At 39.4% G+C, this 16,511-nt stretch overlaps 2 protein-coding genes across 2 annotated transcripts; both read right to left on the bottom strand.

The window, feature by feature from the left end:
- Positions 1 to 1,668: 1,668 nt before the first annotated feature.
- Positions 1,669 to 5,844, bottom strand: LOC130013215 (zinc finger and BTB domain-containing protein 17-like). The gene is made up of 2 exons (XM_056101961.1): positions 4,974 to 5,844; positions 1,669 to 4,778 (listed from the first exon to the last, which is right to left on the bottom strand). The coding sequence occupies exons 1-2, from the start codon at positions 5,828 to 5,830 to the stop codon at positions 2,906 to 2,908; spliced, it is 2,730 nt and encodes a 909-aa protein (XP_055957936.1). The 5' UTR covers positions 5,831 to 5,844; the 3' UTR covers positions 1,669 to 2,905.
- Positions 5,845 to 6,875: 1,031 nt separating this feature from the next.
- On the bottom strand, positions 6,876 to 16,179 carry LOC126823547 (zinc finger and BTB domain-containing protein 49). Its single transcript, XM_050552443.2, has 5 exons — positions 16,077 to 16,179; positions 13,082 to 13,464; positions 12,124 to 12,299; positions 10,179 to 11,053; positions 6,876 to 9,983 (listed from the first exon to the last, which is right to left on the bottom strand). Exons 2-5 carry the CDS (start codon positions 13,410 to 13,412, stop codon positions 8,111 to 8,113), a joined length of 3,255 nt encoding a protein of 1,084 aa, XP_050408400.1. The 5' UTR covers positions 13,413 to 13,464; positions 16,077 to 16,179; the 3' UTR covers positions 6,876 to 8,110.
- Between the last annotated feature and the right edge of the window lie 332 nt (positions 16,180 to 16,511).

Consider the following 16,511-nt stretch of genomic DNA (forward strand, 5'->3'; position numbering starts at 1 on the left):
AAATCCTGGATCCGCTCCTGACTGTACGTTCTACATGTCAACGTAACCAACATCTTAACTCTCTTATCCTTCCACCTCAAAGTCATGAGGCAGAAAATGTATATTCAAACCCCTTTCTTCAATTCTACACCAAAAAGTCGAAACGACTCGCCATGCAAAAGGGGGAAAGGGAATGGGAGAAAACGACTATAAATAACTTTTACACTAAAAATTAAAGCCAACTGCAGATTTGGAAACCCAAAATGGGAAATCCCGAAGAAAGAAACCAGGACCTCCGGGTTATTGAGTCATAGCGCCATACTGGGTCATCGTGGCCTCTGGTATATAACACGGTTAATGTCAGCGGAGATAGATTATAGACTGGAGGCTCAGTGCGGGGGGTGTCCATAAAATGGCACAAAACCAGACCCAACTTTTCTAGAGTAAAATTTTGCGTAGAATACGATGCCGAGTGGTAATCAGTCCGCCGTTGGGTCGTTTTCGAGATGTTCGGGGTCAAAGGTCAAATGAGGTCATTTGCACTGAAAGAGAATGCGCAGACATTCTTATATATCTTGAAAACATGCTGAAAATGATCGAAGGTAATCAATCATTCTTTGAATAAAAAAGTAAACTTGCTAAATTCACCTTTGTTGTTTGTGACCCCGGGGGTCAAAAGGTCAAATTTCCAATTTTTACACTAGGAAGATTTAAAGCAATAAATATCAGCGTAAAATATAAAAATTAAAGCGAAATCTGTTCTAATTAAAAATAGGAGCCTTTAAAACTTACATTTAGGTGGTCTTAGCACCGTACATTTACATTGGAACGTCGAAAAAGATCTTGCATAACAGAACCAAAACAGTTGGGTCTGATTTTGTCCCCATTTAATGGACACCCCCCCCCCCCTCGCCCTGAGCCTCCAGACTATTATGAACAGGTATAGATTCCCCAAACACTACTTGTCAATCACCTAGAATGTATTAAACTATGAAATAGGTGCTAATTTGAGGGTAAGTCTATTAATATTGGTTAATGTCGTCAGTGGACACCGTGTCGAAAGGGACTTAATAATCTCATCTCTGAAATTTGACTGGGCCAAAGCCGTTGGACCATGACCTGGTGGTAGATGATAATGGACATTTTATACTAATGCTAGCTCTCTACTAGAACCTTTACAGAATTGGTATGGGAAAAGTTTAAGGCTGTAGTGTTCCAAAATTACTTTTTCATTATTAATGTGTGGGGCAATGTTTTGGGGTTTTGTATGGCCCAAAATCTTATCCAATATCATATTTATAAGAATGGGCCGAATTTTAATGTCTCTTCAAAATATCTTCAGTGATTTAGAGACTACTATATGGTTAGTTCCCTATCACTTCGTGTACAATGATAGGGAAGGGTATTTTGATTTGACAGTGACATTTCCTTGTGCTCTTCATCGACTTATGACTGTGTAGGGGTTTTTTTCACACAGAAATAGGTACATGGTTTGGTTCTTCTCGACCCTTACTGGGATTCAGCTCGATCCAGTTTAGTTTATTTACTGCTCGAGAACCTTGAACATCTTCGTAACCAGGTATAGACAGTGTTTAGGTTAGTCCAAAGATGGTCGTCTCCTTACTAGTAACCATAAAAATCCCCAAGCCCGTTATTGGGAAATGGGTTTTGGAAAAAAGAAGACAAACACCCATTTGAAACCAACTTTAATCATACAGATCTCTGCACTCGTATGTTAATAGAAAACAATAATAATATTCTTGATGTTGCCAGATATGCGAGTCCATATTCAGCAAATGTCATTGACCAAACAAACTGTAAATTCACACTAGAAAAACAACCAACATTAGTTCGGATGTTGTATCAACCAACATTAGCCCACATGTTGTAGCAACCAACATTAGTACAGATGTTGAAGCAACCAACATTAGTTCAGATGTTGAAGCAACCAACATTAGTTCAGATGTTGAAGTAACCAACATTAGTTCAGATGTTGAAGCAACCAACATGAGTTCAGATGTTGAAGCAACCAACATTAGTTCAGATGTTGTAGCAACCAACGTTAGTCTAGATGTTGAAGCAACCAACATTAGTCCACATTAGCCACCAACATTAGTTCAGATGTTGTAGCGACCAACGTTAGTCCAGATATTGAAGCAACCAATATTAGTCCAGATGTTGAAGCCATCAACATTAGCCCAGATGATGTAGCAACCAACATTAGTCCAGATGTTGAAGCAACCAATATTAGTCCAGATGTTGAAGCAACCAACATTAGTTCAGATGTTGTAGCAACCAACTTTAGCCAGATGTTAAAGAAACCAACATTATTTCAGATGTTGTAGCAACCAACGTTAGTCTAGATGTTGAAGCAACCAACATTAGTCCACATTAGCAACCAACATTAGTCAGTATGTTAAAATAACGAACATTGCCCAGAATGCTGAGCTAAACCCCTTTGATTTTTTTTTTTGGGGGGGGGGGGGCTGAATAGTTAGCGCGTGCGCGTTGTATCATAAAGTCTTTCATTGAGTCAGTTGGCGCGGTATCGATTTCCCGGTTTTACATGACAAGGAGTTGGTTCGCCTGTCCAACCTCGTCGGTTTTCTCCGGATCCTCCCACTGCTAAAGACCCCTAAGCGCAAGCGAATTATTGAAAATAAAATTGAACCATACGTTAGTCCCGAGTGGACGTTACACCCCATTTCTTTCTCTTTCTTTGATTTGGATCAAAAATATAATATTAAATTGGGTTACTAGTGTGTTACTTTGATTGCTACTCGGGCTCTATACGAATACATTTTCGTTCCGAAAGATTAAGCGGAAGTCGGCTTGTGTACTTCTTTTAGCTTAAATTCTGTCTTTTCGATATAAAAAGATAAATCGGCTTCGTCTTAACTATAGCTTTATGAAAAACAAACACAGCTTAATAACCTTGTTGATAGAAATTTTGTTGTTGGTAATAAACTTGTAAAAGGGCCGTGTCATATTGTTGTTGGTTGTAACTCGAATCAACGTCACCATCCGATACAATACCGCCATCTTGCCCCATAGACTGTGCGGTTTGAAGATTAACGGGAGAAACGCTATTGATGTTCTGGTATGACTGATTTGGTGACATCGTTGGTGCTGGTGGACTAATGGGCGAGTTGGAGAGATTATGTGCATAGGTTTGATAGGACATGTTGATTTGTGGTGGGCTGATTGGCGAATTCACCATATTGGATGCAGATGGGTAAGGCGAGTGGGATGTGGGTGGAGGGGGTGTGATTGGTGAACTAATCATATTATGCGGTGTCTGGAAATGCCCATCGGGAGAAACGGTTGCAGCAGGACTTATAGGTGAGTGTTGCATATAAAGATGTGATGACTGTTGCGCTGGTGGTGGTGTCAAAGACACAGGTTTTAGGGTGGTCGTCGTTCTCTCAGGGTCCACTCCCAGTGATTTTACATTGAGTAGATCCGAACTCGGCACTAGTGTATACGTCGTGTAGGTTGACGTACCATCTGACGAAGGCTGGTTTGTCTGAGAGACCGGAAGCAAAATGGCCGACCCGCTTGAAGATTGGGGTAAGGCACACGTGTAAGCATCCTGTCCATTCTGTTCGCCAATGTCCATCCATTTTATGCCACTGCACTTCCTTAGCACAGTCGTTAGTTTGTCCATCGATAAGATCTCCACGGGAAGAGTGGTGGCTACAGAAGCAGGATTTGCTAACGGAACAGTCGTAGCTATCGGGACAGACGAGTCTATCGGAACGGATGTGCATGTAGCAACTTGCACGAGATTTTCTACCGGAACGGCGATGTCGATCTCTAGTGCTTCAGCTTCTTTAATCTCTTTGACAATATTAGCCATATCAGCTGGAGGCATTCCGCTTGTCATTTTTTGCATAAGAAGCTGGACATTATCGACATTATGTTTATGTTTATTTGTAAGATGGAGTCTCATGTTACCCCGAGTTGTGCTTTTATAATCACATTCTGGACAAGAAAAGGGTTTTTCACCAGTGTGTGTCCGGTAATGGACGCTCATCTGTGTTTTTGTTTTAAATTTCTTTTTACATTCAGGGCAGCCATGTTTCCTCACCTCTTTATGTCGATGAAACACGTGACTGTTTAAACAGGTGCGTGTTTTGAAACCCTGTCCACATGTTTCACAAATAAATGGCGTGTCTTCTTTATGGGTTAATTTGTGGTCCTTCAACATAAACTTGGTAAAATATTCTTTACCGCATTGGTCACATTTGTAAATCTCCCAGCCTTGTGGTAAGGGCACGCCATGTTTGAAATATTTATGATAATGAATGTAACAGAAGTTTTGGTCTTTGGTTTTGTATCCACAAATATCACACACCTTGGGCGACGACTCATCCTTGCTCCGGATAATTACGTTTGGGATAACATTGGTTTCTTCAACACCATGGGTCTTCACCATGTGGCTTATACAACGTTTCGCAAACACAAACTCATTTCCACAAAGATTACATTTAAATTGTCTTTCATTCTCCGGAATGTGTTCAGCCATATTTTCAATGTCACTAGCAATTGCTACAAGATTCTTCGATTTTCCCCATCTACTATTGCGGCGCCTTTTATTTCTTTGACTAGGGGATTTCTTGGGAGATGATTTCGCTTTTGGTGTTTGGACTTGTGCCTCTGCAGGGACAGAAAACACAGTTATGGGAAGCTCGTCATCAACAGCTTCACATAAATGATCTTCACTCAACTGCAGCTCCATTTTAGCTCGTTTCTTTGGTGGAGGTCTAACTGTCATTTGATTTCCGGTCCCAATTTTCCTACATAAAAGAAAAATAACATTTGTTAAATCCATATCTCTGTAGAAAAGGTACTAGTAAATAATAACAAGATACCTTGATGACAATTTACTTCAAAAACGAATTTAGATTAAGCAGAATTCAATTTAATATTAATGAATTCAAATTGATTGTTTAGACTACGAGTCTAGGCTATCTTTTCAATGCAATATTTACCTAAAACGTCCTCTCTTAGCTGACGCATTTTGATCATCAGGAGAACTTGGGACAAACGATGTGGCGGATGCATCATTGACATCAGACAGATTGAGAGGAGCAGCAACAAAATTCTCATTGTCAACTAACTCGATCTTCCGTCGGAACTTGCCCCTTGTTTTTGGAGGTTGTACCTCGGGAGTATCTTGTTTTGGAGCACCAGCGAGCAGACGACTCTTCTTTCCCCTGTAAACTTCTGGACGAGCTTGAGGTACTTCAATGCCTTTGTCTCCTGCGGCCGCCTCTTCCATATCTTTCTTGGATTGTTCTTCAAGATATGTTTTACGTCTTGACTTGGGAGTTCCTTGGGATGCGGTCGATCTGGTACCGTAAGTGTGAGCCGCCGATGAAACTAGTTGGGATTTCTTTGGTAACTTTTTACAAACAGGCCTTTCGTCAGTGCCGTTATCATCTAGAAAGGTGCTAGGGGGAGATGAGGTGCTATTATCAAACGAACTGTCCGTATTAATTCCTTGCTCTGTTGTCAACACCAAGGAACTGGTATCAATACACTGATCTCGCCGTTCACAGACATCTATCACCGTAGGCTGGACATCAAAAAGTTTATCCCCACTGACTAGATTATCGTTTCCGGATAACTTCACAATAAGGTCTTTCAGCACCTGTATCTTAAAGATGTTAGCGAGGGCGGCGATATCACGGATGTTCTCAGATGTTAGATCAGCTTTTCCCAAGTAGAGAAATGATATAAATGTCTTGAGTGCCTCCATTGTAACTGTTACCGGCAGTCGTAGTTGTATCATCTTGAGGTTATCGTATCGTTTCAGCAGTGTCAATAAATAATCACTAGAAGACATGAGTATCAGTTTGTGGACCTGTTGAAATAAAAACATGAAACTATTAGTGTCCCATCCCAATAGCGAGAGAGAGGGCAAAATGCGATTTTACCTCAACTTGAAACAAACTATATGGCATATTGGGACTAACATATGGAACAATTGTATTTCAATCGTTCACTTGCATGCAGGGGACTTCAGCAATGGGAGGAAACTGGAGGTTGGGCTGTCGGTCTTACTCCTTGTCATGTAGAAGCTTGAGATCGAAACCACACCCTTGACTCTGTGACAGACCTTATGATTTAAAGCGCACGGGTTAGGCCAATCAGCCCAATCCATCCCAGCCTACGGACAGCCATCGTAACAAGGCAAACAGCTAATGGAATGGAATAGTTTTTACCATTTCGATAATTAATCTGGGTCCCTTTGGGACAGATATCTTTTCAGGTCAACATTAGTTTCACAGTTAAAGTTTTATAAATGTGAGCCGCCGATGAAACTAGTTGGGATTTCTTTGGTAACTTTTTACAAACAGGCCTTTCGTCAGTGCCGTTACAGAATTGGTATGGGAAAAGTTTAAGGCTGTAGTGTTCCAAAATTACTTTTTCATTATTAATGTGTGGGGCAATGTTTTGGGGTTTTGTATGGCCCAAAATCTTATCCAATATCATATTTATAAGAATGGGCCGAATTTTAATGTCTCTTCAAAATATCTTCAGTGATTTAGAGACTACTATATGGTTAGTTCCCTATCACTTCGTGTACAATGATAGGGAAGGGTATTTTGATTTGACAGTGACATTTCCTTGTGCTCTTCATCGACTTATGACTGTGTAGGGGTTTTTTTCACACAGAAATAGGTACATGGTTTGGTTCTTCTCGACCCTTACTGGGATTCAGCTCGATCCAGTTTAGTTTATTTACTGCTCGAGAACCTTGAACATCTTCGTAACCAGGTATAGACAGTGTTTAGGTTAGTCCAAAGATGGTCGTCTCCTTACTAGTAACCATAAAAATCCCCAAGCCCGTTATTGGGAAATGGGTTTTGGAAAAAAGAAGACAAACACCCATTTGAAACCAACTTTAATCATACAGATCTCTGCACTCGTATGTTAATAGAAAACAATAATAATATTCTTGATGTTGCCAGATATGCGAGTCCATATTCAGCAAATGTCATTGACCAAACAAACTGTAAATTCACACTAGAAAAACAACCAACATTAGTTCGGATGTTGTATCAACCAACATTAGCCCACATGTTGTAGCAACCAACATTAGTACAGATGTTGAAGCAACCAACATTAGTTCAGATGTTGAAGCAACCAACATTAGTTCAGATGTTGAAGTAACCAACATTAGTTCAGATGTTGAAGCAACCAACATGAGTTCAGATGTTGAAGCAACCAACATTAGTTCAGATGTTGTAGCAACCAACGTTAGTCTAGATGTTGAAGCAACCAACATTAGTCCACATTAGCCACCAACATTAGTTCAGATGTTGTAGCGACCAACGTTAGTCCAGATATTGAAGCAACCAATATTAGTCCAGATGTTGAAGCCATCAACATTAGCCCAGATGATGTAGCAACCAACATTAGTCCAGATGTTGAAGCAACCAATATTAGTCCAGATGTTGAAGCAACCAACATTAGTTCAGATGTTGTAGCAACCAACTTTAGCCAGATGTTAAAGAAACCAACATTATTTCAGATGTTGTAGCAACCAACGTTAGTCTAGATGTTGAAGCAACCAACATTAGTCCACATTAGCAACCAACATTAGTCAGTATGTTAAAATAACGAACATTGCCCAGAATGCTGAGCTAAACCCCTTTGATTTTTTTTTTTGGGGGGGGGGGCTGAATAGTTAGCGCGTGCGCGTTGTATCATAAAGTCTTTCATTGAGTCAGTTGGCGCGGTATCGATTTCCCGGTTTTACATGACAAGGAGTTGGTTCGCCTGTCCAACCTCGTCGGTTTTCTCCGGATCCTCCCACTGCTAAAGACCCCTAAGCGCAAGCGAATTATTGAAAATAAAATTGAACCATACGTTAGTCCCGAGTGGACGTTACACCCCATTTCTTTCTCTTTCTTTGATTTGGATCAAAAATATAATATTAAATTGGGTTACTAGTGTGTTACTTTGATTGCTACTCGGGCTCTATACGAATACATTTTCGTTCCGAAAGATTAAGCGGAAGTCGGCTTGTGTACTTCTTTTAGCTTAAATTCTGTCTTTTCGATATAAAAAGATAAATCGGCTTCGTCTTAACTATAGCTTTATGAAAAACAAACACAGCTTAATAACCTTGTTGATAGAAATTTTGTTGTTGGTAATAAACTTGTAAAAGGGCCGTGTCATATTGTTGTTGGTTGTAACTCGAATCAACGTCACCATCCGATACAATACCGCCATCTTGCCCCATAGACTGTGCGGTTTGAAGATTAACGGGAGAAACGCTATTGATGTTCTGGTATGACTGATTTGGTGACATCGTTGGTGCTGGTGGACTAATGGGCGAGTTGGAGAGATTATGTGCATAGGTTTGATAGGACATGTTGATTTGTGGTGGGCTGATTGGCGAATTCACCATATTGGATGCAGATGGGTAAGGCGAGTGGGATGTGGGTGGAGGGGGTGTGATTGGTGAACTAATCATATTATGCGGTGTCTGGAAATGCCCATCGGGAGAAACGGTTGCAGCAGGACTTATAGGTGAGTGTTGCATATAAAGATGTGATGACTGTTGCGCTGGTGGTGGTGTCAAAGACACAGGTTTTAGGGTGGTCGTCGTTCTCTCAGGGTCCACTCCCAGTGATTTTACATTGAGTAGATCCGAACTCGGCACTAGTGTATACGTCGTGTAGGTTGACGTACCATCTGACGAAGGCTGGTTTGTCTGAGAGACCGGAAGCAAAATGGCCGACCCGCTTGAAGATTGGGGTAAGGCACACGTGTAAGCATCCTGTCCATTCTGTTCGCCAATGTCCATCCATTTTATGCCACTGCACTTCCTTAGCACAGTCGTTAGTTTGTCCATCGATAAGATCTCCACGGGAAGAGTGGTGGCTACAGAAGCAGGATTTGCTAACGGAACAGTCGTAGCTATCGGGACAGACGAGTCTATCGGAACGGATGTGCATGTAGCAACTTGCACGAGATTTTCTACCGGAACGGCGATGTCGATCTCTAGTGCTTCAGCTTCTTTAATCTCTTTGACAATATTAGCCATATCAGCTGGAGGCATTCCGCTTGTCATTTTTTGCATAAGAAGCTGGACATTATCGACATTATGTTTATGTTTATTTGTAAGATGGAGTCTCATGTTACCCCGAGTTGTGCTTTTATAATCACATTCTGGACAAGAAAAGGGTTTTTCACCAGTGTGTGTCCGGTAATGGACGCTCATCTGTGTTTTTGTTTTAAATTTCTTTTTACATTCAGGGCAGCCATGTTTCCTCACCTCTTTATGTCGATGAAACACGTGACTGTTTAAACAGGTGCGTGTTTTGAAACCCTGTCCACATGTTTCACAAATAAATGGCGTGTCTTCTTTATGGGTTAATTTGTGGTCCTTCAACATAAACTTGGTAAAATATTCTTTACCGCATTGGTCACATTTGTAAATCTCCCAGCCTTGTGGTAAGGGCACGCCATGTTTGAAATATTTATGATAATGAATGTAACAGAAGTTTTGGTCTTTGGTTTTGTATCCACAAATATCACACACCTTGGGCGACGACTCATCCTTGCTCCGGATAATTACGTTTGGGATAACATTGGTTTCTTCAACACCATGGGTCTTCACCATGTGGCTTATACAACGTTTCGCAAACACAAACTCATTTCCACAAAGATTACATTTAAATTGTCTTTCATTCTCCGGAATGTGTTCAGCCATATTTTCAATGTCACTAGCAATTGCTACAAGATTCTTCGATTTTCCCCATCTACTATTGCGGCGCCTTTTATTTCTTTGACTAGGGGATTTCTTGGGAGATGATTTCGCTTTTGGTGTTTGGACTTGTGCCTCTGCAGGGACAGAAAACACAGTTATGGGAAGCTCGTCATCAACAGCTTCACATAAATGATCTTCACTCAACTGCAGCTCCATTTTAGCTCGTTTCTTTGGTGGAGGTCTAACTGTCATTTGATTTCCGGTCCCAATTTTCCTACATAAAAGAAAAATAACATTTGTTAAATCCATATCTCTGTAGAAAAGGTACTAGTAAATAATAACAAGATACCTTGATGACAATTTACTTCAAAAACGAATTTAGATTAAGCAGAATTCAATTTAATATTAATGAATTCAAATTGATTGTTTAGACTACGAGTCTAGGCTATCTTTTCAATGCAATATTTACCTAAAACGTCCTCTCTTAGCTGACGCATTTTGATCATCAGGAGAACTTGGGACAAACGATGTGGCGGATGCATCATTGACATCAGACAGATTGAGAGGAGCAGCAACAAAATTCTCATTGTCAACTAACTCGATCTTCCGTCGGAACTTGCCCCTTGTTTTTGGAGGTTGTACCTCGGGAGTATCTTGTTTTGGAGCACCAGCGAGCAGACGACTCTTCTTTCCCCTGTAAACTTCTGGACGAGCTTGAGGTACTTCAATGCCTTTGTCTCCTGCGGCCGCCTCTTCCATATCTTTCTTGGATTGTTCTTCAAGATATGTTTTACGTCTTGACTTGGGAGTTCCTTGGGATGCGGTCGATCTGGTACCGTAAGTGTGAGCCGCCGATGAAACTAGTTGGGATTTCTTTGGTAACTTTTTACAAACAGGCCTTTCGTCAGTGCCGTTATCATCTAGAAAGGTGCTAGGGGGAGATGAGGTGCTATTATCAAACGAACTGTCCGTATTAATTCCTTGCTCTGTTGTCAACACCAAGGAACTGGTATCAATACACTGATCTCGCCGTTCACAGACATCTATCACCGTAGGCTGGACATCAAAAAGTTTATCCCCACTGACTAGATTATCGTTTCCGGATAACTTCACAATAAGGTCTTTCAGCACCTGTATCTTAAAGATGTTAGCGAGGGCGGCGATATCACGGATGTTCTCAGATGTTAGATCAGCTTTTCCCAAGTAGAGAAATGATATAAATGTCTTGAGTGCCTCCATTGTAACTGTTACCGGCAGTCGTAGTTGTATCATCTTGAGGTTATCGTATCGTTTCAGCAGTGTCAATAAATAATCACTAGAAGACATGAGTATCAGTTTGTGGACCTGTTGAAATAAAAACATGAAACTATTAGTGTCCCATCCCAATAGCGAGAGAGAGGGCAAAATGCGATTTTACCTCAACTTGAAACAAACTATATGGCATATTGGGACTAACATATGGAACAATTGTATTTCAATCGTTCACTTGCATGCAGGGGACTTCAGCAATGGGAGGAAACTGGAGGTTGGGCTGTCGGTCTTACTCCTTGTCATGTAGAAGCTTGAGATCGAAACCACACCCTTGACTCTGTGACAGACCTTATGATTTAAAGCGCACGGGTTAGGCCAATCAGCCCAATCCATCCCAGCCTACGGACAGCCATCGTAACAAGGCAAACAGCTAATGGAATGGAATAGTTTTTACCATTTCGATAATTAATCTGGGTCCCTTTGGGACAGATATCTTTTCAGGTCAACATTAGTTTCACAGTTAAAGTTTTATAAATGTCATTGATGGCAACATTTTGTATTTGTTGTTACATGTATAAAAGTGGAAATTACCGTGCATCGATGAAATGCGAACGAGAAATTATTAGTAAAAAACACTGTCAAAATGAAATGAAATGAGGTTTAAAGTCCTACTGTTCTGTCCCGACGCTGAAGACGGGCATACGTCATATCAGGGAAATTTTGCCCGTACATCGGCACTACGGCCTAATCTATATCGAATTCCAACTGTCAAGGGATCTTTTACGTGCATGCCAATATGTACACGGGACCTCGGTTTTTCGTCACATCCAAACGACTAGACAGCTTTCCTTGTCAGGCCCTCCGTCCTGCATCAGTGACAAGAGAGAACGACGCCGGAAAATCTGGATAAACTTTCTCGGCCAATGCAGGGATCGAACACGCGAACTCCAGGCTAGCGAGCCGACACTGTCACATCGTACATTTTGAATAATGGTCATCCGTGTAAGTTTCATTAAACTGAGATCTCGATAGGTCATCTGCCATTCAGGACGGGTCAGTTCAGGTCTACAACAGGATTTTCCAGCCCCCCCCCCCCCACACACACACACCCAATTAAACTTTTTTGTTTAAGTCTATAGACTATTGGATACATTCTTACTCACCTTTATTTGTTGAGTATTTGTTAATATTATTGTATCACACATCATATCAACTTCCATTAACTGATGCATGTTTTTGTGTAGAATATCTGTCCAACCTATACCACCAACTTCAACACGATGTGATGGAGGGTTCGATTGCTCTACACCCCATCTCCCCATCGGTGCTTTGGCTAAACCTGTAATTAAATTAAACTAATTAATATTAAAATAAAACATGGCTTCTATAGTAGTAGGTTGCTGATTTTTTTTTTATTCGTATGCCAATCTTTGACATGTATAGGTAGACATAAAGTTTATTCGGGCCAAAATGTTTGATGGATCATTGTCCAATATGGATTCTTGTTTACAAGGAACCGCGGTTGTTCGGTGTGTGGAGTGCTGGCTCGCTAATTAGGAGGTCCCTGGTTCGCTAATTAGGAAGTCCCTGGTTCGATCCCGGTGTTGTTCGAGAAGGTTCTTCAGGATGGTGCACAGGATTTCCCCTGTTGCACAGCGAAGGACTTGGATAGAATGAAAGACAGGGGTCTCGGGTACAATAACCCTTGACAGTTGGAATTCAGTTGCTGACCGGCTAAATTTTTTCATTAGCTCGGTTGGAGGAGAAAAATAAAACCTTAAACCCCATTTCATTCATTGTTTTATTTACAAAACAAGTCTTAAGAATGTTCAACTTAGGGTTCAAAGGCATAGTCTCGGGTTTTATAACGAAACTGTGTTTCAATTTTTACCTTAAGTAAGAGTAAAAGAAGATGAATCAAAAAATAATTCGGAATCCGATTTGGCCGGAATCGTTTAAGACTTTGGGACTTTGGGTTAAAGGGAGGTAACTACATTGAAGTAAGGTTTTAAAAAGTCGAAATTCTAGCACGTTTTTTAAATGTGATGGATAAGACCGATTACTTCTGGTTCCTTTTAAAGGAACTAGATTACCCCCAAAAGGTTCAAATGAAGTGCCTACCTGAATTTGACCATGAAGATCCTAGAGATGAACTAAGGGATAGTTGTTGATCAGATATTGGGGAGATTGCCGTGGGATAACCACTGGTCATTTGTCCATCCCCATATCCCACAGTATGTCCCAGGCCGACATATGATTGGCCTGCATAATCTGTCAGATGACTGGTTTGTAAGTCATTATTTGGGTGGATATTTGCATTATGTAAGGAAATATGTGATTGGTTGTCGCCTTGGTAATGTTGCAATGTGCTGATATCAACCAATCCATGAAGGTTATACTGGGGTTGGTAACTGTAGTTTGGTAGGGCTTCATCTTCGGACAGATTTTCCATTTAGAAATTATTTCTGTGCTGTTTACATAACTTTATCCATCTCTTCTCAAATCTGAAATATAAAATATTTGAATGTTATAGTTATAATGACTATTTATAACGCCCATCGCTATGGAATACACAAACCTTGACAATAGTAAAGTATATATCATTCAATGGTCACAGTTTTAACACCTTGGTGACAAAACACCTACTTAATGACTACTGTCTGATTACTAACAATTTTAACTAATACACATTATGTATATAAACTGACGACTTTGATCTATTAGTGTCGTATATTTTCATTTATAACAGTTATTTGTTACTTAGTCAACGATATGAACGTTACAGTATATCTAATAATATAATAATCTTTATTCCAAATCTTCATCAGACGATATATAAATACAGTCGAACATGACAATCAATCTGTTTAAACATTTACCTACAGCCATTTACATTTAATTTATCGTGAATAAAAGCTTATTTACTAAAGTGATTTAATATAACTTATATAAATTTAAATAATTTGATTAAGTTTGTGCCTTTAACATTAAATAAATCTTTCATTTTATGTATAGGTTGAGGGAGATGTGTTATAAAAACGAGTTAAATATACCGCCCTTTCTTTAAGAAAAAGCCATCGCGAATCACACGTGCATTATAACTGAGCAAAAACCGTGACATTTTCCGGTAACACAACTTAAACATACATTATGCAAGAGCTAAATCTGCCTATTGCAGGTCTTTCTTTAGGCCTGAATTGTTATTTAAATTATTAATTATACATTAATTAACTTATCCAGGCTATAATCAACTCTCGATATGAACGCCAGCTTGCGATATTTACTGGATTAGGATCCGATTTGCTGCTCAACTTTCATTCATGACTTAATCATGAAATGGATAATCGAGACTATGTTTTTTACGTACCGACTTTAGTAATGATGATCGCGAATAGGCCGAAAATTCAATCGCTGAAATCTCGGTTCAGAGTGGATCAATTTGACTGAAATTTTCAGCAAATTCCCTTTACATCTAGTTTTTAACTATTATATATGAGAACTGCCAGTTCTTTATCTAATCTCCCATAATGTATCTTTAACGAAAATATTTGCAATTGCCATGGGCGCAAGTTTTGGCGAGATAGTAGGGCCTATATGCTTGATTGCTCATACTGTTATACAATCTTAATTTTGGACTGATACACGCATTAATGAACAAGTGAGTCTGCAAGGTGAAATTAAATGGATCCAATCGTAGCTTAGATCAAAACTCCCAAAAACTTCAGATTATCTGAACGTTTTAGCGATGTTCTGGTTGTTTTGTGTCTAATTTAAAGATGCTATCCCACGTAAAAATTGTGTGATTTGATGATATATTTGGGCTACAAATATCTTCAAATTAATTGATTTGTCAAAAGGTTTGCTTGAAATCCGTCTCAAAACACTATAATCGAGAGAAACTGTCCCAAACCGTAAAAAATCTATTTTAAGCAGTCTTTTTGGCACGGGTGAAGGGGGGGGGGCTCTTTTAGATTTTATTTGTCCATTTAACATATAATATTGAAGCCTTAATTTCATTCTTGAATTATCCTGTGTCAACATTATTGTCCGCCGTTTAATCGCAGTCTACTACAACTATGTTGGTGTCTGTCACTATTCTCACACCCTCTCGTCATACTAAGCACTCTTAAAGGATCCTACTCCTTGTCACACACAAGCGGGGAATCGAAATTAACCACGCAACTTAATTGACTCGATGGCAGCCCTAATTATGACCCAACGCGTACGCGTTAATCATTCGGTCACCCCATATCTTGCATCTAAATATCGGTAGGCCTACTCGTAAATAATCTATGATTGCTAATAATCTTCTTCCTATATGTATGACGCCACCGGGTTTATTTTATTGAAGGGCTGTTAAATATTATTACATAATCAAGTCTTTCAATCATATCACAAGACAATGAAGACAATACGTCTCATAAATTCCCTGCGGCTTTGGTTATAATTACGGCTAAGGTGTCGGTGAATCATTTCAAATTCTAAGTTGAACATTCCATATTTTCTTGCCTTTTTTTTCAGTTTAATTGTTTTCTTTTTTATTTATTTAATCTGCTTCCTTATTAAACGCATTATTTTTTCTTAAGACTTGGGGCCCACCCTAAGTCGTTTGTAATTTTTGTGTGAAAAAGGGGTAAATTAAACATTAAAATCTCAGTAACTGGCTGGGGGATATGGTCACAATTCATAAACAAATTATAAAACCTTCTCGGCTGGGATTTCCACTTAAACAGAACAAACTATACTATAAAAATATCGGCTGCTATGGCTATGCTTTGTATCAAATAAGTAGAATGTTACACAAAACAGGCACCGGTCTGTCATCCTTTTCTGTCCCAGACCGATTTGTCAACACGTAAAAAAGACATTACAAGTATAATACAATACAAATAAATATGGTTTAACCCTAAAAATATAATAATGTTCGTCATCTTTACAAATCAAGCCAGCAATGGCCTAAATTCTTCGTAAAATCAATGAAGCCGACCGGTAGCCCTTGTTTGTCGCCAAATTCTACCTAAATTAGACTGTTTTCGGAATGTTAAATACTTCAAACATGTTACGATAGACCTGTAGAAACGCTGTATGTTATTCAAATTCAAATAAATTAACTTACCGCTGGATAATAACAATAAATATCGAATGGAAACCAAACAGTAACAAAAATGGAGAACAGACTTCAAGCCAAGGTGAGGCGTAAACGTGACCTAGAGAAATACTGCTCTTTGATTGGCTGACGATCGGAGCTGTCGGAGAATCCATCTATATAATGCACAGTAAATATAAATACTCCCATTCATTTTTACCGTTTTCTTATCGTACTTCGCTGATAACGCCGTTGTAACTGATTAGATATCGTTCACGAAAACAAATTTCAGATGACCGTGCATGATGTTGCAAATAAATAAAATGAGAGCTATGGAACTTTTTAATATTTGTTGTTTTTTTTTAAAAAAACTGAAACATTATTGTGTAGTTACTGAAATTCATAATAAAATTAACTTTTAACCCAGAACGTTTGACTTATCTTTTTTTATATTGCCCAATGTAT

This window comes from Patella vulgata, chromosome 6, assembly GCF_932274485.2.
Source record: "Patella vulgata chromosome 6, xgPatVulg1.2, whole genome shotgun sequence".
In the NCBI taxonomy this organism is placed as follows: domain Eukaryota; kingdom Metazoa; phylum Mollusca; class Gastropoda; family Patellidae; genus Patella; species Patella vulgata.